Source organism: Myxocyprinus asiaticus, chromosome 4 (assembly GCF_019703515.2).
Source record: "Myxocyprinus asiaticus isolate MX2 ecotype Aquarium Trade chromosome 4, UBuf_Myxa_2, whole genome shotgun sequence".
NCBI classification, from domain to species: domain Eukaryota; kingdom Metazoa; phylum Chordata; class Actinopteri; order Cypriniformes; family Catostomidae; genus Myxocyprinus; species Myxocyprinus asiaticus.
The window spans coordinates 57,690,467-57,717,493 of NC_059347.1; the positions used below are offsets into that span (position 1 = coordinate 57,690,467).

General features: G+C 37.0%; 1 protein-coding gene across 2 annotated transcripts in view; it reads left to right on the plus strand.

Moving 5' to 3' along the window:
- The window catches only part of LOC127439989 (nipped-B-like protein A), a 78,949-nt gene that overhangs the window by 36,766 nt on the left and 15,156 nt on the right, over positions 1-27,027 (plus strand). For both annotated transcript variants that reach the window (XM_051696323.1, XM_051696324.1), the window contains exons 11-32: positions 101-268; positions 1,485-1,556; positions 1,663-1,752; positions 1,868-1,968; positions 2,341-2,427; positions 4,299-4,530; positions 5,400-5,551; positions 5,648-5,728; positions 9,800-9,900; positions 9,992-10,121; positions 10,495-10,577; positions 10,676-10,808; positions 12,633-12,776; positions 12,864-12,950; positions 13,126-13,343; positions 13,437-13,539; positions 16,246-16,344; positions 16,422-16,568; positions 16,667-16,801; positions 16,893-16,991; positions 25,213-25,266; positions 25,356-25,464. In XM_051696323.1, the coding sequence (XP_051552283.1) occupies positions 101-268; positions 1,485-1,556; positions 1,663-1,752; positions 1,868-1,968; positions 2,341-2,427; positions 4,299-4,530; positions 5,400-5,551; positions 5,648-5,728; positions 9,800-9,900; positions 9,992-10,121; positions 10,495-10,577; positions 10,676-10,808; positions 12,633-12,776; positions 12,864-12,950; positions 13,126-13,343; positions 13,437-13,539; positions 16,246-16,344; positions 16,422-16,568; positions 16,667-16,801; positions 16,893-16,991; positions 25,213-25,266; positions 25,356-25,464 (2,625 nt within the window). The remainder of the gene's footprint in view (positions 1-100; positions 269-1,484; positions 1,557-1,662; positions 1,753-1,867; positions 1,969-2,340; positions 2,428-4,298; positions 4,531-5,399; positions 5,552-5,647; positions 5,729-9,799; positions 9,901-9,991; positions 10,122-10,494; positions 10,578-10,675; positions 10,809-12,632; positions 12,777-12,863; positions 12,951-13,125; positions 13,344-13,436; positions 13,540-16,245; positions 16,345-16,421; positions 16,569-16,666; positions 16,802-16,892; positions 16,992-25,212; positions 25,267-25,355; positions 25,465-27,027) is intronic.

Genomic DNA, 27,027 nt, shown 5'->3' on the forward strand with positions numbered 1-27,027 from the left:
AGGTTTAAAGGTTTGCAACCGGAAGCCCCTGTAGGATGAACTAGCCATCAGTTTTTCAGTCGAAGTCAAAAAGGACGTTTTTCTCTGTCTTCTCCCACAGCATCTCGCAAACGTCAGAAGAAGGAACGTGATGGAACGTGGGAGTTTGATGAGCGAGAAAGGAAGAGTTTGGGAGATCACAGAAGAGGAAACTATGACTCGCGCAGAGGCTCCGGCAACCGATACGATGACTCTGACGAAGACTCTCCTCCTCCTAGCCTTAGCGACGGTTAGCTGAGAACAATTACTAAAAGAAAAACATTCAATTGTACATTGGGTTTGTTTGTAATGGCAGACTCTACTATTTTTGAAGTGACAGTTTGTAGTTTGTATACTGCACAAATGAACTACAGTATTTTCCAGAATATAAGTCGCATTGTTTTTCATCATCTGAAAGGTCCTGCAACTAATAGCCCGAAGCGACTTAAATACATAATTTATACTTAACGGATGTCGGCTGGTCAAACACAAGAGCACCAAAACGGATGAAAACATCAGTCATAGAGAGGGTAGAAGCGTTTTAAAGTTGTCAATTCAGAATATTTTGCCTTTACAAAGTTCTTTATGCAACCATTTTAAATATTTTGTCCATCTTAACATTCTAACATACTCTAGACCGCTGTCAAATGCAACTCCTCACATGCCCATAAAATGACGTTTCATCACACTCGTAGTAAAAACATTGTCAGTGAACCAGATAATTAATACACTGCAAATACGATTTTAAATATCAGAAATATCCATAGTCGCTGATGTTAATGAATGAATAGAATACAACGGTCATATTGTTTTACTCACAGACTAAAAGCTGTTTATTAGTTCACGGCATAGAGTTACAGATGTTATAAAATGATGTGTCTGTCTTACTGTTATGTTACTTTCATGAAACATAAAAAGAATATGAGAAATTGTAACAACGCAATTTTGACCTGGTGCGACTTAGTCAGGTGCGACTGTTTCCGGAAAATACAGTACTACATTTGCCAAAAAGTGCAGTATACAACCAGACCACACTGCATGGAATAGTGCGACCCACAATACAATGCACTTTACTGTACTTTCCATTTCTTCTATGATAAATAATCCAGCAGTAATATCAACAGCAAATTTTCACATTCCCTTCTCGCCTCAACTTTTGGCACTCTGTCAAAACACTAAGATGTTTTTGCAGTTGTCCCTTTAATTTTCGAGATAAGTGGTTGCCACTTGCTGAATTAAATGTGCAATGTGGTTAGTTCATGTAACAACAATGTAGCATACTGCTGTTTGAAAAGTTTGATGCATACTAAAGAATGTTTCATCAAATTTTAAAAACATTTTGAATGCAATGAGCAATATGCCAGTATTCTGTTCTTAATGCACCCAGTGTTATTATTAGAAGAGTTTTTCTTGGTATATGTTTGCATAGTTTGTCTGTGGTTGAGATTTTTTCTTTTCTATTTCAGTTGCAAGACGATTAAAGTCAAAAGAGAAGCAAAAGAAAAGGAAAGCATATGAACCGAAGCTGACACCTGAAGGTAAACTCATTCACCTTCTCACTGAATCACTCAAAGTTCCCCCTGTCACCATGGCTGTCAGAGTGATGCTCAGTAAATCTCACAATATTTTTCCTCTTCTCTGCAGAAATGATGGACTCCTCCACATTTAAGAGGTTCACATTGAGTATCGACAACATCTTGGAGAACCTTGAGGATGTGGACTTTACTGCTCAGGGTAAGGTCAATACATGTGTGTGTTTTTATGAACTATGCATCAGACTTCAGTTTTTGACTTAAGATCATCTTTTTCTCCATGTTGACGTGTCTGTGTCGTATGAATTTTCTCACAGATGACGATGAGATCCCTCAAGAGTTGTTGTTGGGGAAACAGCAGCTTAATGAGTTGGGTAGTGAATCTGCTAAGATAAAAGCCATGAATATCACCTGCAGGGTAAGAGACTCTCCAAGATCAGTATCTTTTACCTCTAATTGTTTAAGACCTCATTAAAATAATAATATTTTTTTAAAACTACTGAAATATATATTCTGTAATTTGGCAACTAAAAACAGCCATTTGGATCCTAAATTTTAGGGCTCCATAGTTATTTTTGTGGTGTGGAGCCCTGTATGTTTGTGATCTCTGGAATAAACAGTCATTTTATCCTCAACTTCGGTGGGGGTTCTGATCTTCCACACGCTCCTGTGACATTATCATAGGATTATTGTGTCATACGTCACATTATCTAACTACTTATCAAATACCACACTTTTCCTCAATATCGTGCAGCTCTACCACATATTCAGTTGTTTCTCTAATTCCCAGATTCCCTCTGATAAACTGGTGAAGCTGTTGAACATCCTGGAAAAGAATATTCTGGATGGATCCAGTCTTTCTACACTCATGAACAATGTAAGCTGTACTTGTAATCCTTATTTATGTCAGTTGTTTAAGTGGCACTTAGATACTTCAAATAATTAAAATGGATAGTGATACTATGTGAGGTGATGAAAGAAAGCCACTGTGTGGTTTTGTGAAGCTCCAGGATTTTGCAAGGCCTTAATACTAGGGTTGTCTTGCGAATTCTTGATGCCAGTTTGAATACCACAGCAGAAACTGAAGTGTCATTACATGTAATCCTGTTCTCAAAATTAAGCTTTTCCAGGTACTTGTGTCTTTCGAACAAGTGAAACTGATTGTTTACTTGTTCGAAAGCATAGGTTGCTTCTCCAAAAACTTTTTAATACATTATTAGTAAAATGGAAATAAAGTCAACCTTTAACCCTTCCTTGGTCTCATGGGTCAGTTGGACACTTTTGAATTTTTAACACTGATTTACATCAACTTCTGAGGTTTTTTTTTGCCTTGAAACGTCTTGACATCCTCCACAGAGGTGATCTGAACCTGGCAAAAAATATTTTTTTCCATGTATCTAACAAAGCTGCAAAAAAGGTCCCTACTTTGTCCTTATGGGTCAAAATGAACCTTTTTTATGTTAGATTTCAAAAGCTTTTAATAAAGGCTCTGTTTGTTACTTTTGGTCTTAAATCATTCGTCTAGGTGCCAGCTAACGCTAGAAAAAAAGGTTTTTTTTTCCTCTATCACCTTTTCACAATATACAGATCTGAAAGGCAGGGGGAGCCCCAACTCCGCCCATAGACATCCAGTCTTTTCTGAAAATCCTCACCATAAAATTGTAGAAAAGGTCAAAATGTTATTATAAGAACACTTACACTCATAATTTCACACAGACACACAACACATAAGTACATACACACAGTCACTCATAAAGACTCATTGACAACAGGCGCAAATGCAAGATTTTTATATATATATATATATATTAATTTGTGCAGAAGTTATTGTACTGTTAGTTCAGTGTTTATTAAACGTTCTACATGTTCAAATGAGATATAATAAACAAATTAAATCCTTACAAATGCAAATTAGAGTCATTAGTTATTGTATTATTTTGTCCAAATAATCCTCAAAAGAGTTTGAATGTGAAATTGTGTATTAAAAATAAGTCCCAAATAGCCAAACTCTATATCAGCTCTAACCTATTTTCTAAAAAATTTGTCTATTTTTACAAAAAAAATGCAGTTCAGCAAAAATAAAAGTTATAAACAAATCATAGTTTGAAAATGTTTCTGACTATTGATGATAAAATGTTATACATCATTGCAAACCTGAGGTTCTTAACTTTCAAATGACACCAAGACTCACACATCACATTTGTAGTACATTCAGAGGCCGAGATATTCCACAAAACATGGGGAAAACACTGGATGTCTATGGGCAGAGTCTCAAAACAAGTTTTCATATTTGGATGTTGTGATAGAAAGTGGTAGGAAAAAAAAGCCTTTTGTTTGCTGCATTTAGTGGAATGATCTAAGACTAAAAGTAGGGAGATCGAGCAAACAGTGCCTTTATTACAAGCTTTTGAAATCAATAATAAAAAAGGTAAATTTGACCCTTAAGAACAAAGTAGGGCCTTGAGCGTTAAGACCACGGAGTGGTTAAGTGATCCAGAAATTCATTCTTCTCCAGAAAGTTTGCATCGTCAGCATGACCAAATTAATATTCATAATATTTATGTATTTTGTGTATATATTAATATTCTACAATACACTTTTGACAATACTTTTTGATTTCTACTTGACACATTGATTTAGCAAAGTGAGGTTTAACTGAGTGGAAGGTTAATTGTTAACCTTAGTTAATCAATAAACCTATGCTTGGAGTTAGGATGCAAGTAGATTAATTCCTCTACTCTTCATTAGGATAATGAGGGAGAGGATGAGGAGCGCCTCTGGCGAGATCTCATCATGGAGCGTGTGACAAAATCAGCAGATGCGTGTCTAACAGCCCTGAACATCATGACATCATCACACATGCCCAAAGCTGTGTACATTGAGGACGTTATAGAGAGAATTCTGCAGTACACAAAGTTCCACCTACAGAATACACTTTACCCACAGTATGATCCAGTCTATAGAGTCAACCCTAAAGGAGGTGAGCCATTTAATCCTTTACATTACTTCTGCTTCAGCTAAAGGCGTGTCCACACCAAATCTGATGCGATGAAATTAAAGAATAAAATATTGTGAACAACGTTTTTGCACCAATCCTATTCACATCGTGTTCGAAGGTGAATTTTGATCATTTTCAGAATAAGTTTACATTCTTGAGTGAATTGTTCAAATAAAGTTTACATTCTTCAATGAATTGTTTGATAAGAGTACAAATTCAAGAAATACAATTTGTAATTAAAAAAAATGACGGGAAGTATAAAATATTCACAAGCAATTTTTTGTGGCAAAACTGATCACATTGAGTCCGATGCTGAATTTCTCGCATTCTCAGGTACCTCAATGAATTGTCAGACATCTTTATATATATATATATATATATATATATATATATGTGTGTGTGTGTGTGTGTGTGTATATATGTGTATATATATATATATATATATATATATATATATATGTATATATATAATTTTTATTTTATTTTATTCACACCAGAACTCCCAATAGAGAATTTTTAGGATTCCTGGGGGGAAAAAAAGAAGAAAAACCTTGGATGCCTGAATGAGTTGTTTTGAATGAATTGTGCAGACTTCTGAAAAAAAAAAAAAAGACTAATCAGTGTAGTATGATTATTATTCAAGACTACAAGGAGTTCATTGAGATGTATTGCTTCATTTAAAAATCTCATTTTAATTTGAACTTGGTGTAAATAGGCCTTAACACAATCAAATCCTTGTTGCTGTCGCTCTAAATCACCATCACATTGAACTACATTAAATTTTAACTGCTCGATTACATTATATTTGACCAAAATGTGGTCTGCAACGTGTGTGTGTGTGTGTGTCTCAGGTTCCATGCTCAGCTCCAGAGCAAAGCGAGCTAAGTGCTCCACTGCCAAGCAGAGAGTCATCATCATGCTCTATAACAAAGTGTGTGACGTGGTCAGCAACATCTCAGAACTGCTGGAGATTCAGCTACTGACCGATACCACCATATTGCAGGTAGGAACTGATCTGCATTAACTGTCTCTCTCAAGGTGCATGTGGTGCATCAAGTTCGCTCATTTTTCTCTCATGGTGTTTTCATTGTTTCTGCAGGTCTCTTCAATGGGCATCACTCCATTCTTTGTTGAGAATGTCAGTGAGCTGCAGCTTTGTGCCATAAAGTTGGTGACAGCGGTATGTACTCTTAGATTAGCAGGAAAATCTCTGCAAATTCAGTTTGTTTATGCGCATCTCCTACACTAACATTTAGACATTTGACACCTTTAAATGGTGGATGGGTTTCGAAAATTTGCGAGCCGTGAAATTTTATTTTGCATAATTTCATTTAAATATATGCTTTATTTCTATTACAAAGCAATTAATCAGCCATTTTTCCCTTATATATTTCCGGGTCACAAAATAACAGGAGATTTCAGAGTTTTTATCCAACGTAGATTTTTAAAAACTAGGGATGTGCAAGACTAGTTGGTTTTGATGCTGCTAGTCGACACTGGAATTACTAGACTGCTATTGTTTTTCCCCATTAAACTGTTGAACATTTTTACTCATTTACGTTTGGCTTTATTTTAACAGAGGCTGCGCTCATATTACTGTCATGTTAATGTCACACATTTTAAATTGAATTAATTATACAAATACTATTAAAAAAAGAGAAATATCTGGAGCAAATACAAAGTTTCTTATCGATCAGGCTGCACGTGCTTCTCCCTGTCTCACTCGCAGCACGCTCAAAAATGTCCTCTCGCTAGACAAGCAAACTCGGCAAAGTATCTTTGAAATCATTTTGGTGGTTGTGCGGGAAGCAGATTTTCAAAACGTTGGATTCAAAGTCGCTATGGATGTTTTCACATTTGAATCTTTGTTAAATCTTTGCATGCATTCAGTTATTTTTCCGCTGAGCAGGCTTTTTCAAGTCAGTCAGTTCATTCAGAACCATGTTGCCGTTTTAATTTTGTCCATCAAAAATGTATGCTTCTAATAGCCTGGAAAATGACTGTTTTAGGTTGGTATACCATTTTTTTTACCCTGCTGATTAAGAGGACTATTTTCAAAGATGTGCCGACTGCTTATTGTATATTTCTCACAGGCCTATTATTTTCTATCCTAAAGCTATTTTTATTTTATTTAATTTTTTTTACATCGTAACTGTTATTTTTTAACGTTCTTTACCGAACAGCTGTCAGATTAGATCAATGGCAAATGCACGTCGTGAATTACGCACTACATTTCAGCGCCTTGGATTTGGCTTACCCAATTATTTTTTTCAACCATGTCCTGTTTTAATGTTAAGTAACTTTTACATGGAGAATTATGTTTAGAACAGGATATTAGGGTTGCTCTATTTGTCCTGCACTGTTCACACAATTGTTTTCAATAAAAATGCCTGTATGATTCAGTGAATGCGTGTCATGTTCTATATTTAATGTACAATGATCATAATGCAAGGCAAACATGTTGCAGATAAATGCCCCTTTTCAGTGGAATTTAGCATCGGATTTGGATTTTTTTCTTTAATCATTTTCAGAAGGTTTCTTACATTTTAGACTTGTTGACTTGTCGACACCAAAAGTTTAATTTAAACATTAGTGAAATTAGTTGTTTCGCACATCCCTATTAAAAACCTTATTTGGGGTTTTACACTGTACCTTTTATTACTTTTTAACCTGGTTTTTACCATGGAAACTGGCTTGACGTTAAATCACATATAAGCAAACTAGGGATGCAAATTTTGGTAAACCACCAACATTAACTGGTTATTAACCTGTTAATCAGTAAGCCATAAATCAAACAAGTGACCAGGCACGACAAAGTTCTGTACTGGCTGAAACAAAACTGGCTCACATGACAGATGTGCAATATATTTACTACAACTATTTAGCAATAGTTATGACATCAATTTTCAGTGAACAACCATATATTTCCTTCTTATATTTCATTACAAACTAATTTTGAATGGATTGCTTGCATGCCAAATTAACCTATGAAGTGATAACTTTTGGCAGTTAAACAATGGAAGAATAAAAACAGCCACCCAACCCACAAATTGTGCTGCTGGGCAATCCTAATAATTTTGTTAACAAGAAACAATATATATCTTGCCGTGTATTGCACTCCAGTCTCCTGTACAACATAAGCGGGTCTATAAACATATGCTCTTAAGCCCAAAGTATACTTAGATTTTGATATGAACGTTCAGCGTCTGTGTACAGTTGAATGCAAGCTGTGCGTGCATACACAAGCGTTTGGCGCATGCGTGCTGCTATGAGATGCCAGACTATTTCTTTTCAGGACTTTATACCCATAAGTTAAATATATTCCTTCAGACTCGAGTTATACAAATGCAGGTATCACCTGACCTCCTCACACGCGCTCTTCATGTGCAAATCCACGGTTGAGGTTTTTACCTTTTCACCTATTATTTTCAGGTAATTACGTCGTCTTCTAGTGCTTCTTCTTGAGAGCAACGGCTCAAATGTGAGTGTTGCCACCTTGTGGACACAATAGTTAGTCCAAATAATTACATGCGCATTCGGAGCATTCAGATTTGCACGGTTTCAGTGCTCGTGCACTCTGCTGATGACGAAATTTGCGCCCCAGGTCCTGTTTGCATCGGACCAACGTATACTTTGGGCTTGCAGATGTTTGTTTTTTATATGGTACCGCATTGGACTCGTGCTACTACTATACTTTAAAGTTGTTGTTTTTTTATTGTTTTATACAGTAATAGTATAATCAATACAGAGAGAATTATTCATTCAAATAAAAAAACAAAAAGAAAACAATAAACGGGTGCCAAAGTTCAATAAAATAAAATACAAAGAGGAAAAGGGCAACTAAAAGTAACAATTTCAGACTTGCTTGTTCTACTTAAAAATTGCATCGGAACATGTCGTCATGGATGAAAATATCCCAGAGTGCATGCTTCATATTTTCTTGTCATTCAGACTGAGGAAGACAGTGGTTTACATGTTAACAGTGCCCTCGTGTGTACATAACATCCCCTTCATGTTAAACCCACCAAACTACTGCTCTGTTGTTTCTTTTATTAACCTCTCGGTTCATTTTTAACCAATATGATTAGTCAAACAAATTGTTAATGCCTGTTAATCGGTTAAATGTCTACATCCCTAAAATGAACATAGCTCAACAAGTCATGGTGTCACTCATTGTATCATATGGCAGTCTTTGTTAATCACTGCCTGTTAAAAAAGAAATCTTTACCCATCACAAGTTTGTTCCTAATTTCTTCTTTTTGGTGACTTAACTGCAAGAATGTTACCTAATAAAAAAACTGGATTAGACTGTCGGTCTTGCATTGTGATTAAACCAAATATTTTGTTGCGTTTGACCCTTCACTAAGCTCCGCCCCTCTTGGTTACATTTGCTCACTCTGTCAAGCTCTGCGGAACTTCCCATTGGAATGAATGGGACATTGCCGTGAACGGCACAGTTTTTGCCACAATATTCTCATAAACGGAACTGATGATATTTTTACATGAGCTGGAATGAAGAGTGACACTGCAAGGCATATTAATCTGATGTTTTTGTTAAGTAAATTGTTAAATTATACAGTAATTTGATTGAAAACTGTGGAGACTGTGAATCAAAATTGAGGCAAACGATTATGACAGTCACTTGAAAAGAGAAAAGCGTCTTGAAATGGTGATTCCACTCCTGATGACATCAGCATAAGTGAACATAACTGCTCATGTCTCATATCACACTCACTTTGCTGTGAACTCTTTATTTAATAACACCTTTACTAAGACCTGAATCAATACATAAATTAAAGTTATTAGCTGATGACTCGCTGATGTTATACATGTTCATTTGGTAATGAGGGCTGACACAGTTTAATCCATAGCATGCTCTCCTAGAGATTTATTTAAAGATTTTTTTAAAAGAAAGCAAAACACTTGCGTGTATCTCCTCTGGGTTCCTTCTATCACTATTACAAGTGTTTTTTTGCAACAACGTTTTCAATTTTTTTAGATTATTTTGATTAAAATTCTGCTTAAAACTACCCAAACAAGCATTACTCCCATAGGCTCTCATTGGAAAAACAGCAAAAGCATGTCGGAGAAATGCCGGATGGCAGCAGTTGCTAAGAAAGGATTGGTCAGATACACTTTTAAGGCAGGACTTGGCGAAGGGTCAATTCGTAAAAATAAAAAAAACTTGCTGATAACTTTTGTGCTCTCCAAAGCTAATTTTTGTCTTATGGCGTTTTACCATATCTCTTAGGTCTTCTCTCGTTATGAGAAACACAGACAGTTAATTCTGGAGGAGATTTTTACCTCGCTAGCCAGACTGCCCACCAGCAAACGCAGCCTCAGGAACTTCAGGTACTGATATGACTGCCCTTATTCAGATAACTGATCTGTGATATCGATAAGCATCTCCTGCATGTGGATTTTATTCACTCTTTGTGTGTAGGTTGAACAGTAGTGATGCAGAGGGTGAACCAATATATATACAGATGGTCAGTGCTCTGGTCCTGCAGTTAATTCAGTGTGTGGTCCACCTGCCCTCTGAGAAAGACAGCTCTGAAGACGATCACAGGAAGGTACTAGATACAAACCTAACACCTTTGAGCTAGTCTCACAGAGTCAGACTTTTGATTATCAGGATGAAGTCTGGTGCACATTGCAGCTTATTTTGGCTAAGAATCGCCCACTTTGATTGTCTTACTGACATGTGAAGTGACTAACTTCATTTTTTATGAGTTCAGAGATGGGTAATATAAAACTGTTGATACTAATGTAATAGATTTTTGTGCAACAAAGTGATTGCATTAAATAAGTGAGAAGCAGTCCCCGTTTTTGTGCGAGATGTGTATCGGATGGTTTATAGGTGTGCTGACTGAGACTTCCTTTTAACATCTTAGCAATTACATAATTAAATCTGAAAGTGAAAATTTGGATGAAATTGTTTTTCAGGTTGACGATGATGTGTTAATTACCAACTCGTATGAGACAGCCAGACGGACGGCTCAGAACTTTCTCTCTGTCTTCCTCAAAAAGTCAGATCATCTCTCCATTTCTCCTTTTTTGCTTTATTTCCCTGTGTGTCGCTCCTACAGTATTCAACATGTGTTTCTGTTTGTTGACCGTGCCTCAGGTGTGGCAGTAAACAGGGTGAGGAAGATTACAGGCCGCTGTTTGAAAACTTTGTGCAGGACCTGCTGTCTACTGTCAACAAACCCGAGTGGCCCGCCTCAGAACTACTGCTGAGCCTGCTGGGCAGATTACTGGTAAAAACAGGTTTCGCTTACATACACACAGTACAAACAGTCATATTCAAATTCAGGATCAGCAAAAGAGACTCAACTCACTAGCTGAACATTTGTTAGTGAATGGATTTCAACTGAAGTTTTTAACACATCCATAATATGTATTTACAAACTACTTGGGGTTTATGATGGGACTGTATGGGTTTTTGTGATTGTCATACCAAATAAAATGATTCAAAAATAAATTAAATAAAAATGAAATACAATTATTTAAAAATGTAATTTTTGTAAAATGTCAAATTAAAACAATTACAATTAAGCTGTGCTCTAAAATACTGAAAATTAGTCTTATATAACTTTTAGTGCTGTCAGTCGATTAAAACTTTTAATTGCGACGAATCACATAATTTTTCATAGTTAATCACGATTAATTGCAGTCTTTGCAGATTTTGAAAGTGCTGAAATTTTACTCTAGAAATTTTATTTTTCCTGTCAAAATGCACTTATTTCCTTTAGGAAAGAAAACAAAACAATATGTAACAATAATGCTTCATTAACATTTTCCAAACAAAGCCTTCCACAGTATAAAGATGGAAATGCACTGAAATTCAAGTAACATTAAACGTTTCCCAAAGCGTTTTTTTTATGCTTTTATTTTGAACATAGATACAGGGAATGTGCAGCATAGAGCCAGCCTAATTCAGCAAAGTAAACAAATTATGAAGAATAAGGCAAAATCTTTTAAACTCTAATCCTCCACAATATTAATCGACTGGTAGACTGTGGCTATCCGCTTTGCTACAGCAGTCATGAAGCAGCATTCACACTTCGCGTAAGGGTGTCAGCGTCAGCACCGCTTTGAACTCCACTTGAAAAGCACTGCAAACAGTGTCTCATTCTGCATTTTCTTGATAATAAAGACTTGAGGTGCTTCTGTGGTGAATAAGTTGCAAAACAATTTCGGACAACGCAACAGATCAGGATATGATGTGGGGAGGTCTTCTGGCATAAGTAAATAATGCATCACAAATAACAAATATAAAAATATATTGTCTACTCATTTTCCTGCAACAATAATACATGCAGCTTTAAAAAATTTATTATTTGTATTGAGCCAAGGGGTCAGCGTGTAACGTTTGGATCTTAGTCCTCTCGCGTCCTCTTTGTTATACAGATTTGCGGTTCATAGTTCACCAAACTTGAACTCTTGTACGCAGTGTAGTACACATTTTATTTGAATGAGCTTTCTTTTCCGGCCTTGCACGTTTGATTACGTTTGAATGGGAGTGAATGGAGCAAGTGTAATGTGAAAAATGTACGCGTTAAACTTTAATTGCATTTGTTAACTTTGACAGAACTAATTATTGAATATACAGTGTATATATACAATATATGTATACATATGTGTTATATTTAACTCTATATACTGTATATATGATTAATATAATTAAAATATAATTATTTTTATAAAATGTTATTGTTTTTTTTTAAACTGTTAAATGAAAACAATGTAGTAGTTTTATCTAATATATGAAAATTTGTCTTTCAAAATGTTTATCTGTTATGCTTGTTGAAAATATAGAAAAGCAAATTCTTGAAATATCCTGTGAACTTTTGAGTTATGGGGTTTAACAGACAAATAAGGTTTGAAACCACTGATAAATTAAACAGTTTATACATTTTTCATTTGTAGCATTGTAAAAATAAATAAAACAATTCAGTTAATGTGAGATCAAAAGCAGAAAGGAAGGAGAAGACTATTCAGTCCAGCACAGCTTGCACTAAACCACACACGGACGTGCTTTCTCATTTAGTGACCCTTGACCCTTCATGCGCTCACCATAGGTGCACCAGTTTAGTAACAAGCAGACAGAAATGGCACTGCGGGTGGCATCACTAGACTATCTGGGCACTGTTGCAGCCAGACTGAGGAAGGATTCCGTCACCAGCAGAATGGATCAGAAAGCCATCGACCGCATCCTCAGAGAGGTAAACACATGTAATTAACATGCGAGTGCCTATATACCACATCTAATAATGATATATTGTGTTAAATATTTTTCTTGTGTGTTTCAGAGCACAGAGGGAGATGAGACCCAGCGACTGCAGAAAGCTCTGCTGGGCTATATGGATGAGAACACAGAGACAGACCCCGCCCTCACAGTATGTAATGGATAAGAGGGTATCGATGATTATTTGGCCTAACTGGCCCAGCTGTGAATATTGTGGCCTATCACTAGTAAAGTCTGGTTTTATTTAGAGAAGTGATCTAGTGTTTGTTGCATACTTTTCCTCTTTCTCTAGTGTTAATTCTCCATAATCTGATTTTGTGTTATAGTTTGCACGCAAGTTTTGCATCGCTCAGTGGTTCAGAGACTGCACTACAGAGGCAGAGAAGGCCATGAAGAATCAGAATCAAAAGGAGGATGACTCTGATAGCACACAGCACGCCAAAGAGCTTCAGGCCACCGGTGACATCATGCAGCGTGCTGAAACTCGCAAGAAATTCCTCCACTCCGTCATTAAATCAACTCCCAATCAGTTTACTACACTCAGGTAGCATTGCACACTATAGTACCAGTAATTTTTTGTTGTAACATTAATCTCTTTGGATATATTGTGGTATTAATTCAAAATTACTTTTGACAGGATGAATTCAGACACTGTGGACTATGAGGATGCCTGCCTAATTGTACGTTATCTGGCCTCCACCAGACCCTTCTCTCAGAGTTTTGATATCTACCTGACACAGGTATGGTGCTATGTCACTAATACAGACTGTTGGTTTCAAGGCATGTATTCAGTATTTGAGTTAAGATATTCTTACTTGTTGCAGTGTCTGGCACAAAACTGATTTTCTAACTGTATTTGTCACTTTATGTACTCTTTGATTTATGATGTCTATTTGAATATCTGTTATGGTCAGTTGTTTATCACAACAAAAAAGACACATTAATATCAGTCACATACTGGATATAGCACAGAACCGGCAAAGAAACAATGCAATTGTTTTTCATATAAACATGCGCTAGATGAATTTCTTTCTTTTTCTATTCTATTTTAAGAAATTGATTAAAGTATTAGATGTAACACAATGATGTCATGTCATATTTTGTATGGTTGGAAAAAATATGCCCTAACAATTCCCTTATAATGGTGAAAAAAGCCCCTAAAAACAACTCCAGGGGGCAAATGTTTCCCCTTAATAGAAAAGTTAATTTCTGACACTAGTTTTAATAGCCTCTTTTAGAAATGCTTGAGCCAATAGTTACATGAATGCTATAAACTCAATAAAATAATAGTAATAAAAATATGCTTCTCTCAAAGTCACCAGAATGTAATGCTTTGTTGTTGTGTTGCCCATAAAAGTCTTAAATTTACACTTGAAATGTGTTTTTAAATATAATAGAATAACAAAGAATAACATATGTTGACAGATGTATGTCACAAAAATGACATTTGCATGCTTTTACGTGTAATTTTATTGCACTGTAACAAGCCCTACTGTGAACTAGCCTACAGACAGAAATCCGAATATCTTCCCGGAGTGTTCCGCCAATATAAAAGCTAGAGGGTGAAGTGTGTAACTTTTTTTGATGTCAAAATACGTTCTAATATACAATTTTTTTAATTTATTTTTTATCCCTTTTTCTCTACAATTTGGCATGCTCGATTCCCACTGCTTAGTAGGTCCTCATGGTGGCACGGTTACTCACCTCAGTCCGTGTGGTGGAGGACAAGTCTCAGTTGCCTCCGCTTCTGAGACAGACAATCCATGCATCTTATCACGTGGCTCGCTGTGCATGACACCGCGGAGATTCACAGCATGTGGAGCCTCATGCTTCTCTCCGCGATCCACGCACAACTTAACATGCGCCCCATTGAGAGCGATAACACCTAATCGCAACCACGAGGAGGTTACCCCATGTGACTCTACCCTCCCTAGCAACCGGCCCAATTTGGTTGCTTAGGAGACCTAGCTGGAGTCACTCAGCACACCCTGTATTCGAACTCGCGACTCCAGGGGTGGTAGTGTCAGTACTCGCTGAGCTACCCAGACTCCCCAATTTTTTTGTTCATTGACAACTATAAGCCAAGTTTAAGTAATTTTTCTTCTTGGGTTTACCTCCCCCAAAGTGTAAACAGAGAACCTCTCAGGCACCATCAAAACATTGATGTTTACATTTTGAGTGGCCCGCTCAGCTCCACCCATCCCTTTCTTTCTAAAGCTATAGTGTGAGTTTGGGGCGTGGCTACTTGTTGTAAACTGTTCAACTGGGAGAATATGAACGTCCATGGCAGACGTGTTACAGGGGAAATGAAACTTGGCTTCACCAAAATTCGAAGACTTGCTAAAAGACAAAGAGATAGAGAACAGAGTAAAACCAGAGTGAACATTTACAAGGTGGAGGACTTTGAGGGAATTTTTGGGGTTTGATTCTTGCCGTGTTGTTTCTCGACAGGTATGCTGCACTCTGGTACTGCCACACAAGTTAGCTCATTACAGTCAGGCTTCAGATAAATTCGTAAGATACTCTGTATATGTATCGTTACGCCTACTAGTTACCAAGAACTATCCTACCTCTTGTACTAATTGCCCCGCACACCCAGCTGCCATTCAGTCCGACAATGTTATTGGATGAGCCGATTGTTCTGCAATGCTTTCTTTCTCGTGTGTTTGTGTTATAGTGGTCTAGTTTATTATGATGTTAAATGGTTATAACCTTTTATTTAGTATGGCCTATTTCTTCATAGGGAATCAAAGAGTGTAAAAGGGCATGATGAGTCTGAGGGGTGTTGGCAAAGGTTGTTTGAAAACTTTATTTTTGTAATTCTGTTTGGTGCCACTAGTAGCGCAGAAATTACGACTGAAATATAACTGTGATCATTATAATTCTTAATTTAAAAAAAGAATAAATATATTACAAATTACAAAAGGATTTAAATTGACTGAGGAATGTGATATCACAACTAAGTTGAACACAAAAGAGATTCACTAAAGAATCCATTCCACATTCCAGGTTGACATACAGTGTGAAAAAAAATTAAAAAAGTGCCAATAGAACTGACTTCATGTGCACTGAAGATTTTCACTGAAATGACTGTTAATTTTGCTGCTGCATTATCCAGTAAAGTAGTTAACAATAAAGGTTTTCTTAATAGGATACAGATTAGTAATAATAACATTTAGAAATTAATTACTCCAAACAAAGTCTAATAAAAAATAAAAATAAAACATTCGGCTTAAGGTTTTCAGCCCAGTGTGTCCAGGATTTTCGGTTTTGGCCAAGAAGTTTCCTTTCGGTGCAGAACTAAACTGGATCATTCAAACTAACCATTCAAATGGTTCGATTTGCTAATATGAAACCATCTTCAATGCTTGTATGTCTATGCTAATGTGTAACTGTATATGTACAGTTATGCATTAAGAGTATTTTCCATTTTTTCCCCACTTTAGATTCTGAGAGTTTTAGGGGAGAGCGCTATTGCTGTCCGGACAAAAGCCATGAAGTGTCTGTCTGAAGTGGTGGCTGTAGACCCCAGTATACTGGCCAGGGTAAGAAACACAACTCAAGACAGGCAGCAACTAAGGGTGACTTCATCTGTGTGGACTACTCATCATGTTTTCTGTAGTCTGACATGCAGCGTGGTGTTCACGGGCGGTTGATGGATAACTCCACCAGTGTGAGGGAAGCAGCTGTTGAGCTGTTAGGACGGTTTGTGTTGAGTCGACCTCAGCTGACGGAGCAGTACTACGACATGCTCATCGAGAGGATACTGGTATGTCTGCACTTCAGATAATCACAGTTTCTTGAGACACTAGAGAAATGTCGTTTAAATTGACTTTGACATTGGATATGTGCGTGGTCCCACTTCAGGACACTGGCATCAGTGTGAGAAAGAGAGTGATCAAGATTCTAAGAGACATCTGTTTAGGGCAGCCCAACTTCAGTAAGATCACTGAGATGTGTGTGAAGATGATCCGCAGGGTCAATGATGAGGAAGGCATTAAGGTAAGGCAACCATGTTCTCCAATGCAGTGCATTGCTGTAAAATTGTGTGTTATTTGCAAGTGTTTGAGCAAACGGTCTTTCCTACTTGCAGAAACTGGTGAATGAAACATTCCAGAAGTTGTGGTTTACGCCCACACCCAACCACGACAAGGAGACCATGAACAGGAAGATTCTCAACATCACTGATGTGGTCAGTGCACTCAGAATTGTTTTCACACTTTATTTGATTACTTGGTCTGGCGCAGGTCTGTTTTCACATTCTATTAGTTAGCTCTGAACCGAGATACATTTGCGTTATCGATGTGAGTACCACCAAGTGTACTAGCAGTAGCTGTTAACCCCTTTTGCTAGGTAATGACTCGATAGAAGCCTATTGGTTTTACCACCTAAACGTAGCACTTGCATCTGTCTGCTGTGGATGGATTGCAAAAAAAGCAAAATGCAAGCTGCTTGCCAAAGCCAGTTTGCAGTAATAGATTGTTTTGCAACTCTGCTTGCAGGCAGAGGTTGTGCTAGAAAAAATCAATCCGTCACTCTGTTGTAAAATTTACATAATCTATTTTTATCCATCTTGTTTTAATTTGATAAGTACTACATTCAGGGGTGTAGCATCCGTTATAATGGCATATACATGACAGTGGACAGGCTTAAATTATATAATTACTTACTCCCCAAGTACAAGTCTGGTGAAATCAAGGAGTTTTTGTTCTACCTGTTAATTGAACACTGCGCTAAAACAAGAAACTTAGCTGGTTACGTGCAGCTTTTAAAGGAAATAAACATCCGATCGGAATATTTGAAAATACACATGCATACGTGCATAGTTTCACTGAACGTTTTCAGTGTGCTAAGTATCCCTGCACGTTCACAGTGCGTGAAATTCATGTTTGTGAAAATTAGTAATCCACTCATTGGAACAAAAGAAATCAACAGTTTATTTCTATAGGACTGTAAATCTATGTCTCTCCGTGCATCTTTCTCATGATCTCTCTCCGTGCAGCGTAGACACTGTTTAACGTGCATGCATGCACTCTCTTAAAGGCACAGAGGGCTTGTACTGTTCGCCCGGTAAAAAAGTACCTTTTATCTCATTAATTCGCCTTTAGAGATGAAGAGCTGAATGAAACGTTATATAAACTTTGTTAAACCCCGGTTATACACGTGACTGGAAATCATGAATCCAAAATCTCAGTATCCAAAATGTAAGTAGACATTTAATCAGGTAATGTTTAATAGCATAAACGTTCATTCGAAATGATAATGGTGTTTGATATGAAAAGAAGCAAAATCACTATGGCTGTTAGGCTATTATTATCAGAGCTGTTCAGCTGCAGGGTGAAGATAAATATCTGAAACTGTCTACTTCATATCATCCTCATAACACACGTGTTACATTTCTAATTTCTGGAATGTACAGGTATTTTTGTTTCTGTGCTTTTTGAATCAGTCAGTGTTGGTCTTGTTTGGGTTGTCTGTTTTTATGTTTATATCCACATTCTTAATTCATATATTAGGCATAATATCTATCTACTGTATATTACACATCACAACCAATTCGGTAGCAAGGTCTTCTCTCTCAGGGATTCATATGTTCATTACATTCAGCCAATAATCTAATCTTTAACTCAAGTGACTAAATCTGAAAACCCATCATTTTCTCCACAGAACTCTTTGCTTTAAAACACATGTAAATGGCAGGACAGCTGAGGGTAATATGATGTATTTATGAATTTACCTGTAAAGCACTTGTATGAGATAAAATAAGGCATAAATCATATCTTTCAATTTATAAATGTGATAAAATTTTGGTGGAAATTGTCTTTATATATATATATATATATATATACACACACACACACACACAGAGCCTTGCAAAAGTATTCAGACCCCTGACCAATTCTCTCATATTACCAAATTACAAATGGTACACTGAAATTTAAATCTGATTGATATTTTATTTTAAAAAACTGAAACTCAAAATCACTTATTGTAAGGTGACATTGTTTTTTTGTTTGGAAATATTTTTATGAAAAATAAAAAACTGAAATATCTTGCATAAGTATTCAACCCCCACACATTATTATTTGGTCGAGCCACCTTTTGCTGCAATAACTGCTTTAAGTCTTTTGGGGTACATATGTACCAGCTTTGCACACAGTGACAAAGTGATTTTGGCCACAAATAGTGCCACAGATTCTCAATAGGATTGAGATCAGGACTTTGACTGAGCCACTGTAGGACATTTATCTTTTTGTTCTTGAGCCAATCTAATGTTGCTTTGGCCTTGTGCTTGGAATCATTGTCATGCAGAAAGGTGAATTTCCTCCCAAGCTTTTTTAGCAGACTGAAGCAGGTTCTCTTGCAGTATTTCCCTATATTTTGTTCCATCCATTCTTCCTTCAGTTCTAACAAGATGCCCAGTCTCTGCTGATGAGAAGCATCCCCACAGCATGATGCTGCCATCACTATACTTCACTGTAGGGATGGTGTGTCTTGAGGCATAGGAAGTGTTAGGTTTGCGCCAAAAAGCTCTATCTTGGTCTCATCTGACCACAAAACCTTCTCCCACATTGCAGCTGGGTCACTCGCATGCTTTCTGGCAAACTCCAGACGTGCATTCCGATGGTACGTTTTGAGTAACGGCTTCTTTCATGCCATCCTCCCATACAAGCCAGCGTTATGCAGTGCTCTTGATATGGTTGACTGGTGCACCATTACTCCTCTCCCAGCCACTGAACTCTGTAGCTCCTTCAAAGTGATTTTTGGCCTCTCTGTGGCTTCTGAGCGCTGAGTTTTGAGGGACGACCTTTTCTTGGCAGTGCCTGGGTGGTGTGATGCAGCTTCCACTTCCTGATTATTGATCCAACTGTGCTCATTGGGATATCCAAACATTTGGATATTATTTTGTACCCTTTCCCTAATCTATGTATTTTTATTTCTTTATCTCTAACTTCTGTGGAATACTCTTTGGTCTTCATTTTCCTTCAGATTCACAGCCTGACCAATGATCCTTCAACAGTGGGTTTTTTAATCCAGAAAATGTGATTGCAACTTTAATGATTCACAGGTGGATGCCAATGGTAAAGTAATTGTGTCCTCTTTAGGGCAATTTCTTTCATTGGTGTAACCTGGCAGCTTCCACAGCACAGGGGTTGAATACTTAAGCATATTTCAGTATTTTATTTTTTATTTTTTTATTTTTATATACACTATATTGCTAAAAGTATTCGCTCATCTGCCTTTAGACGCATATGAACTTAAGTGACATCCCATTCTTAATCCATAGGGTTTAATATGACGTCGGCCCACCCTTTGCAGCTATAACAGCTTCAACTCTTCTGGGAAGGCTTTCCACAAGGTTTAGGAGTGTGTTTATGAGAATTTTTGACCATTCTTCCAGAAGCGCATTTGTGAGGTCAGACACTGATGTTGGACGAGAAGGCCTGGCTCGCAGTCTTCACTCTAATTCATCCCAAAGGTGCTCTATCCATGTCTTTATGGACCTTGCTTTGTGCACTGGTGCGCAGTCATGTTGGAACAGGAAGGGGCCATCCCCAAACTGTTCCCACAAAGTTGGGAGCATGGAATTGTCCAAAATCTCTTGGTATGCTGAAGCATTCAGAGTTCCTTTCACTGGAACTAAGGGGCCAAGCCCAGCTCCTGAAAAACAACCCCACACCATAATCCCCCCTCCACCAAATTTCACAGTTGGCACAATGCAGTCAGACAAGTACCGTTCTCCTGGCAACCGCCAAACCCAGACTCGTCCATCAGACTGCCAGATGGAGAAGCGTGATTCGTCACTCCAGAGAACGCGTCTCCAATGCTGTAGAGTCCAGTGGCGGAGTGCTTTACACCACTGCATCCGACGCTTTGCATTGCACTTGGTGATGTATGGCTTGGATGCAGCTGCTCGGCCATGGAAACCCATTCCATGAAGCTCTCTACGCACTGTTCTTGAGCTAATCTGAAGGCCACATGAACTTTGGAGGTCTGTAGCGATTGACTCTGCAGAAAGTTGGCGACCTCTGCGCACTATGCGCCTCAGCATCCGCTGACCCCGCTCTGTCATTTTACGTGGCCTACCACTTCGTGGCTGAGTTGCTGTCATTCCCAATCGCTTCCACTTTGTTATAATACCACTGACAGTTGACTATGGAATATTTAGTAGCGAGGAAATTTCACGACTGGACTTGTTGCACAGGTGGCATCCTATCACAGTACCACGCTGGAATTCACTGAGCTCCTGAGAGCGGCCCATTCTTTCACAAATGTTTGTAGAAGCAGTCTGCATGCCTAGGTGCTTCATTTTATACACCTGTGGCCATGGAAGTTATTGGAACACCTGAATTCAATTATTTGTATGGGTGAGCGAATACTTTTGGCAATATAGTGTATATTTCCCTACCTAAAACCAATGTCACTTGACAATAAGTGATTGAGTTTCAGTGTGTTAAAATATCAAACAGAATGAAATTTCATTGCACATTTGTAATTTAGTAATATGAGAGAATTGGTAAGGGGTCTGAATACTTTTGCAAGGCACTGTGTGTGTGTGTGTTTGTGTAAATATTTAGCTTAGGACACTTTTTCTTTTTTTTTTTTTTAAAGCCATGATGGTAAAAACAGCTTTTTATTTATTCATTTTTGTATTGGGGCCAGTGAAAATTTAGCAGGTCAAGTAACTATCTGAAGTACTGGCCCAACCAGGCCAGTAGAAAAAATCCATAGCATTGAGCCCTGAATGGAGAATTTTTAGTTAACACCATCCCTTCTTGCAGGGTATCAGTCACGCTTGTTGTCATCATTACAGCGCAACAGTCTGGTTCCGGAATTAAAAATCCCATTCGTTTTCTCCATAGGCAAATTTGTTTTTAACAGTAACTTTTTAACTTTTAAATACAGACCGTCTCTGAGGTTAATTGATTTTGTCTGCTTCTGCTAAAGCCATCAGTCCTCATTAACTTTTATAAATCATTTTTATTAGCTGAATTCCTGGTGAACTATGCTACCCATGTTCCTGAGGGGCAAAATCCACCAATCATAGAATCGCGACAAGAGCCCAGCATCGACCGCCCACTTTAATGACGTACTCCAAATGATGCAACCGAGTGGATCTCCCTACACTCTCAAACTATTTATATATTTGTATAGATGTAAATATTTTGCAATCAAATTAAAATATATTGATTCTATACTTATTAGCAACTTTAAATCAGTAGTTTATTTTCCCATCATTATTACCGTATTTTCCGGAATAAAAGTCGCGTTTTATTTTTCATAATCTGAAAGGTCCTGCAACTTATAGTCCGAATCGAATTATATACATAATTTATACATAACTGATATCGGCTGGTCAAACACAAGCGCACCAAATCGGGTGAAAACATCAGTCATAGAGACAGTAGAAGCGTTATAAAGTTGCCAATTCAGAATATTTTGCCTTTACAAAGTTCTTTATGCAACCAGTTTTAATATTCTGTCCCATCATAATATTTCTGTTCTAACAAACTCTTGACCGCTGTCAAACGCAACTCCCTCACATGCCCATAAAGGACGCTTTATCATACTTATAGTAAAAACATTCAGTCTGTGAACTGGATAATTAATATATTGCAAAGAGGGTTGCAGATATCAGAAAAAATTCACAGATAGTCAGTCGCTAACGTTAATGAATGAATAGAATTAATCAGGCATATTGTTTTATTCGCAGACTAAAACCAGTTTATTTGTGCACAGCATAGTTACAAATGTTATAAACAAATGTAGCTTATTGTCTTGTTTTTTTCATGAAACATAAACAGATAATGAGAAACTGTTACACACAATTACTTAAATCAAATTCTCCTGTTTAAAACTAGCCCAAAAACACCATGATACAATGTGGAGATTCTGAGGTACTGTAATGTTCATAGAGCACATTTTTTCCATCTGAACCAGTTAAGGGAAGTCAGGCGGCTCCTCCTGGATCCTAGTGCCTGCTGAATGCTCCCTCTGTCAGTGTGACATACACATATGCGACTTATCTTTGTTTTTGTTTTTTTCTCTCAACAATGCGATTTTAACCCGGTGCGACTCATAGTCAGGTGCGACTTTATTTCCGAAAAATACAGTAATTCAATTATGTCATTCACAATGCTTCAAGGGATTGTAATTTATTCCCTCAGTAAAGACACTGGGCCTCATTCATGAACATTTTAAAAATATACGAAAGATTTGGGAGTAATTTCGGCATAAAATGTAGCTTCCCAAAAACTTACCACTGGAGTCAAGAACGCTTCGTATTCGTGTATATATTTGTGAATTCCAAACGTTTGTAAAAAGAGTGTGCGTGCACGTTCATTCACAATTATCATAATCCACACCCATGAAACGCGATATTAGGGAGACTTCAGACTTGATAGTAAATGAGAATAGGAAGCTTTTAACATATTTGCGAACAGGAATAAGTTTTTTATTTTATTTTTTTATGGAGTGCATTCAGATTGTAAAATATTAATTTAGCAATCACTCGCATCTATAAAGAAAGTGAGGAACATAGGCATCTTTGCTGTCATCAGAGGATCTTTTGTGAATTAAACAGTCCAATAGGTCAATAAAAATGGTTTGACGTGAAGCTTTAGTGTAAAAAAAATTTCAGTTCATGCCGACAGGAGGATCTCTGGTTCAGTTGAGCGCATCGCCAGCATCATTGGCGAAACTTCTTGAGTAAATCCAAGACTGTACAGTGATGTACTTCCCCTGCAAAGGGAACAATCTTCAATGAAATTGATAGAATGCATGAAGAAGGTCTTTAACCGAAACACTAAGATATTACAGATTTAAAAGCTATACGACAGTGTAGTTTCTTTTCTGTGTTGACGCATCTGCCCATGATGTGTTCATCATTTATTTTACCACTGACTTTGTCAACTGAACGTGATTTTCCGATGCCTATACTAAATTATGAAATCTAAATAATAGAGCTTACATTACCGGTCGAAAGTTTTGAAACACTTGACTGAAATGTTTCTCATGATCTTAAAAATCTTTTGATCTGAAGGCGTATGATTAAATGTTTGAAATTAGTTTTGTAGACAAAAATATAATTGTGCCACCATACTAATTTCATTATAAAACTAAAATGTAATTTAAAAAAAAAAAAAAAGTTTTTGAAATTGATGACTTGGACCAAATAATAAAGAGAAGCAGCCAATAAGTGCCCAGCATATAGATGGGAACTCCTTCAATACTGTTTAAAAAGCATCCCAGGGTGATACCTCAAGAAGTTGGTTGAGAAAATGTCAAGAGTACATTTCTGCAAATTCTAGGCAAAGGGTGACTACTTTGAAGATGATAAAATATTTATTTTGGATTTTTAGTCACAACATAATTCCCATAGTTGAATTTATGTTATTCCATAGTTTTGATGACTTTACTATTATTCTAAATGTGAAAAATCTTTTTTATAAAGAATAAGTGTTTCAAAACTTTTGACCGGTAGTGTATATCAAATAAAAAAATGTCCAGCCAGTCACATTAGAGGGCATTATTAATATTATTAGTATTATTATAATTTTTTTTTTTAGAAAATGCAATGCAAACCCATCAAGAACTTCTGCTGGAAATAACCAGAGTTGGGAAAAACCTTACTTTGAAAAAATAAATGCAAGCAGCAAAGAAACAATTCTAAATAAAAGCTTTTTTATTATTTATTTTTTAAGGTTCATTTCACTCATTTAATTATTTATTTTTTGCATTACTTATTTATATATCAAAATGTAGTCATTGCAGTTTATCTGAAAGAGCACAACACGTTCAGATGTCTTGCACACGATTTACACATTGTCGGGAGCAGGTGTAAATTTTGAAAATACTAAAATTTTCATGAATCCGAAATTTACATCAGACCGGATTTACGATTGATTTAGAAAACCATTCGTTCTGCTTGTGTTTCATGAATGAGGCCCATTAAGTATACATTCTTAAAAGTTGCGCCGCCGCCTTTTTGTCCGATTTTGTCAGAAAATACTTCTGTTGCTTAAAATTAAAGCTTGTAATGTTGTGATTCACCTCAGAGCTGGTTATTTTGGAGTCTTACTCCTTTATAAAGTACTTGATTAAATCCCTATGGAAAAATATGAATGGGAAAAATACTTCTAGAACCAAGAAGGCTGAAAAAGTGGGCAGGCAATGTTGCATTGTATAGTGGCCTAACTCCACATACCTATTGCAGACCTTACTGAAGCTCATTTTAACTGACTCCCAGATGCCCGATTTCCTTGGTGTATATTCGAGTTTGGAACACTCCAATTAACCAAATCAAAGTTTGATGTCAAACGGACTCACCACCAAAAGCTCTACTGTGTAAACAGCCTTATTTTGTGGAGGCTCATTCTCAGTAAATTGACTTGTTATTTCTGCTGTTACAGGTTGCTGCCTGTAGGGACACTGGCTATGACTGGTTCGAGCAGCTCCTGCTGAACGTAAGTGTTTTGGAGTAAAGTCAGTTTCCATTTATCAGCCTCAGTTTGGATGTTTGTAGCGCTTCAGTGCACTCTGTGTGTTTCTTTAGCTGTTGAAGTCAGAGGAGGATTCATCCTATAAACCAACCAGGAAAGCCTGTGTGCAGTTAGTGGACAATCTTGTGGAGTACATCCTCAAATATGAGGAGGCACTTGCAGGTATGCACACAAAAACACACTTCTGGAGTTGAGAGATTAACTGTAGTAAGTCAGTTCTTGAAGACGATTATTTTCAGTTAATCTATTTAAAAAGTGACTCACAGTTACATTTTAGGGATGTGCGAGATTAGTCAAGTAAACAGTGCTGCCGCTATTTGTCAGTTAAATGTTTTTCCCCATTAAACTTAAAAACGTTAAAGTTTTATTTACACATTTACGGTTTGATTTGTATTTTTTTTTACGAAGTCATGTTAATTTTATTAAAAAAAAGTGGATCAGTAGATATATGCAAAGTTTCATTTTAAGTTAGGCCATGCATGCTTCTTTGCCCCTTTAACTCGTGGCGCACGCAGAAAAACGTCCTCTTGCAAGACAAGTAAAGTATGGGAATTATATACACTTAGGTTGGGGTGCGGATAGGCCAGAAACTTGCCAAGCTCTACCGACTTGCAAAATGTTTCTGCATGCTATTTCTTCCAGCTGAGCGGCCTGACACGCTGAATGTGCTGACTTTTATAGTGTGTTAGGTAACTTTTACTTGGTGAATTCTGTTTATAACAGGCTATTAAGTGTGCTCTTATTGGTCCTGCACTGCATATTTATGAAGTTGTTTTCAAGAAATATGCCTATATTTGCTAACGTTGAATGCCTGTCATGTTTTTTAGGATAACCTAATGTACTATGATCATTATTCAAGGCAAGCACGTTGCAAATATGCCCCATTTTTGAAATAATATATTAAGTATTACAAATGGATCTTAAACACAATATTTTTTGACTGTTTTCTTAAAGGTTTTTAACTTTTAGACTAGTCGATTGTAAAATTTCTGTTTAAATGTCAGTAAAATTAGTCGTTGCGCACATCATTAGTTTAATTTAAGCCATCACTCCACAGTGCTTTCAGAAAGTTTCTTCCGCGGTTTTTTTTTATTTATTTTTTTTAGATTCTGTTTGAGTTGTATGCATTGTGGTGTTTTTAGTTGTTTTTAATGTAAATTGTGTAATTAATCTAATGCAGAAACACTAGTCCATGCGTTCATTTCCTCTAGATTGGATTATTGTAATTCACTCTTCTTTGGGTTTACTCACTAAGACCCTAAATCACCTACAATACATCCATTCTGCAGCTAGAGTTTTTACTTGCAGTAAAAAGCCTGCACACATCACTCCCTTTCTGCGACAACTCCATTGGCTACCAATTACCTATCGCATTCAATACAAGATGTTGTTGATAACATTCAAGGCTCTTCACACATTTGCTCCTCGGTACATCACTGAGTTGCTTCACCCTTATATTTGGACACAGTGGTTTGGTACAAATGTACTGTTTGTCCCGAAATTCAGGTTGTCTTCAATGGGAGGCAGGTCATTTATGACTGTTGCTCCTTGACTTTGGTATGCTCTCACACAGCCCCTTTGGGAACTCACCACTTTCTCCTCCTTTTAAATCACATCTAAAAACACATCTCTTCACTCAGTGTTATCTCTCAGTTTTGTTTTGTTGGTTTTTTTTAGTGTATGTGTTATTGGTCCATTTGCTGTATTTAATGTATTTGCTCTCAT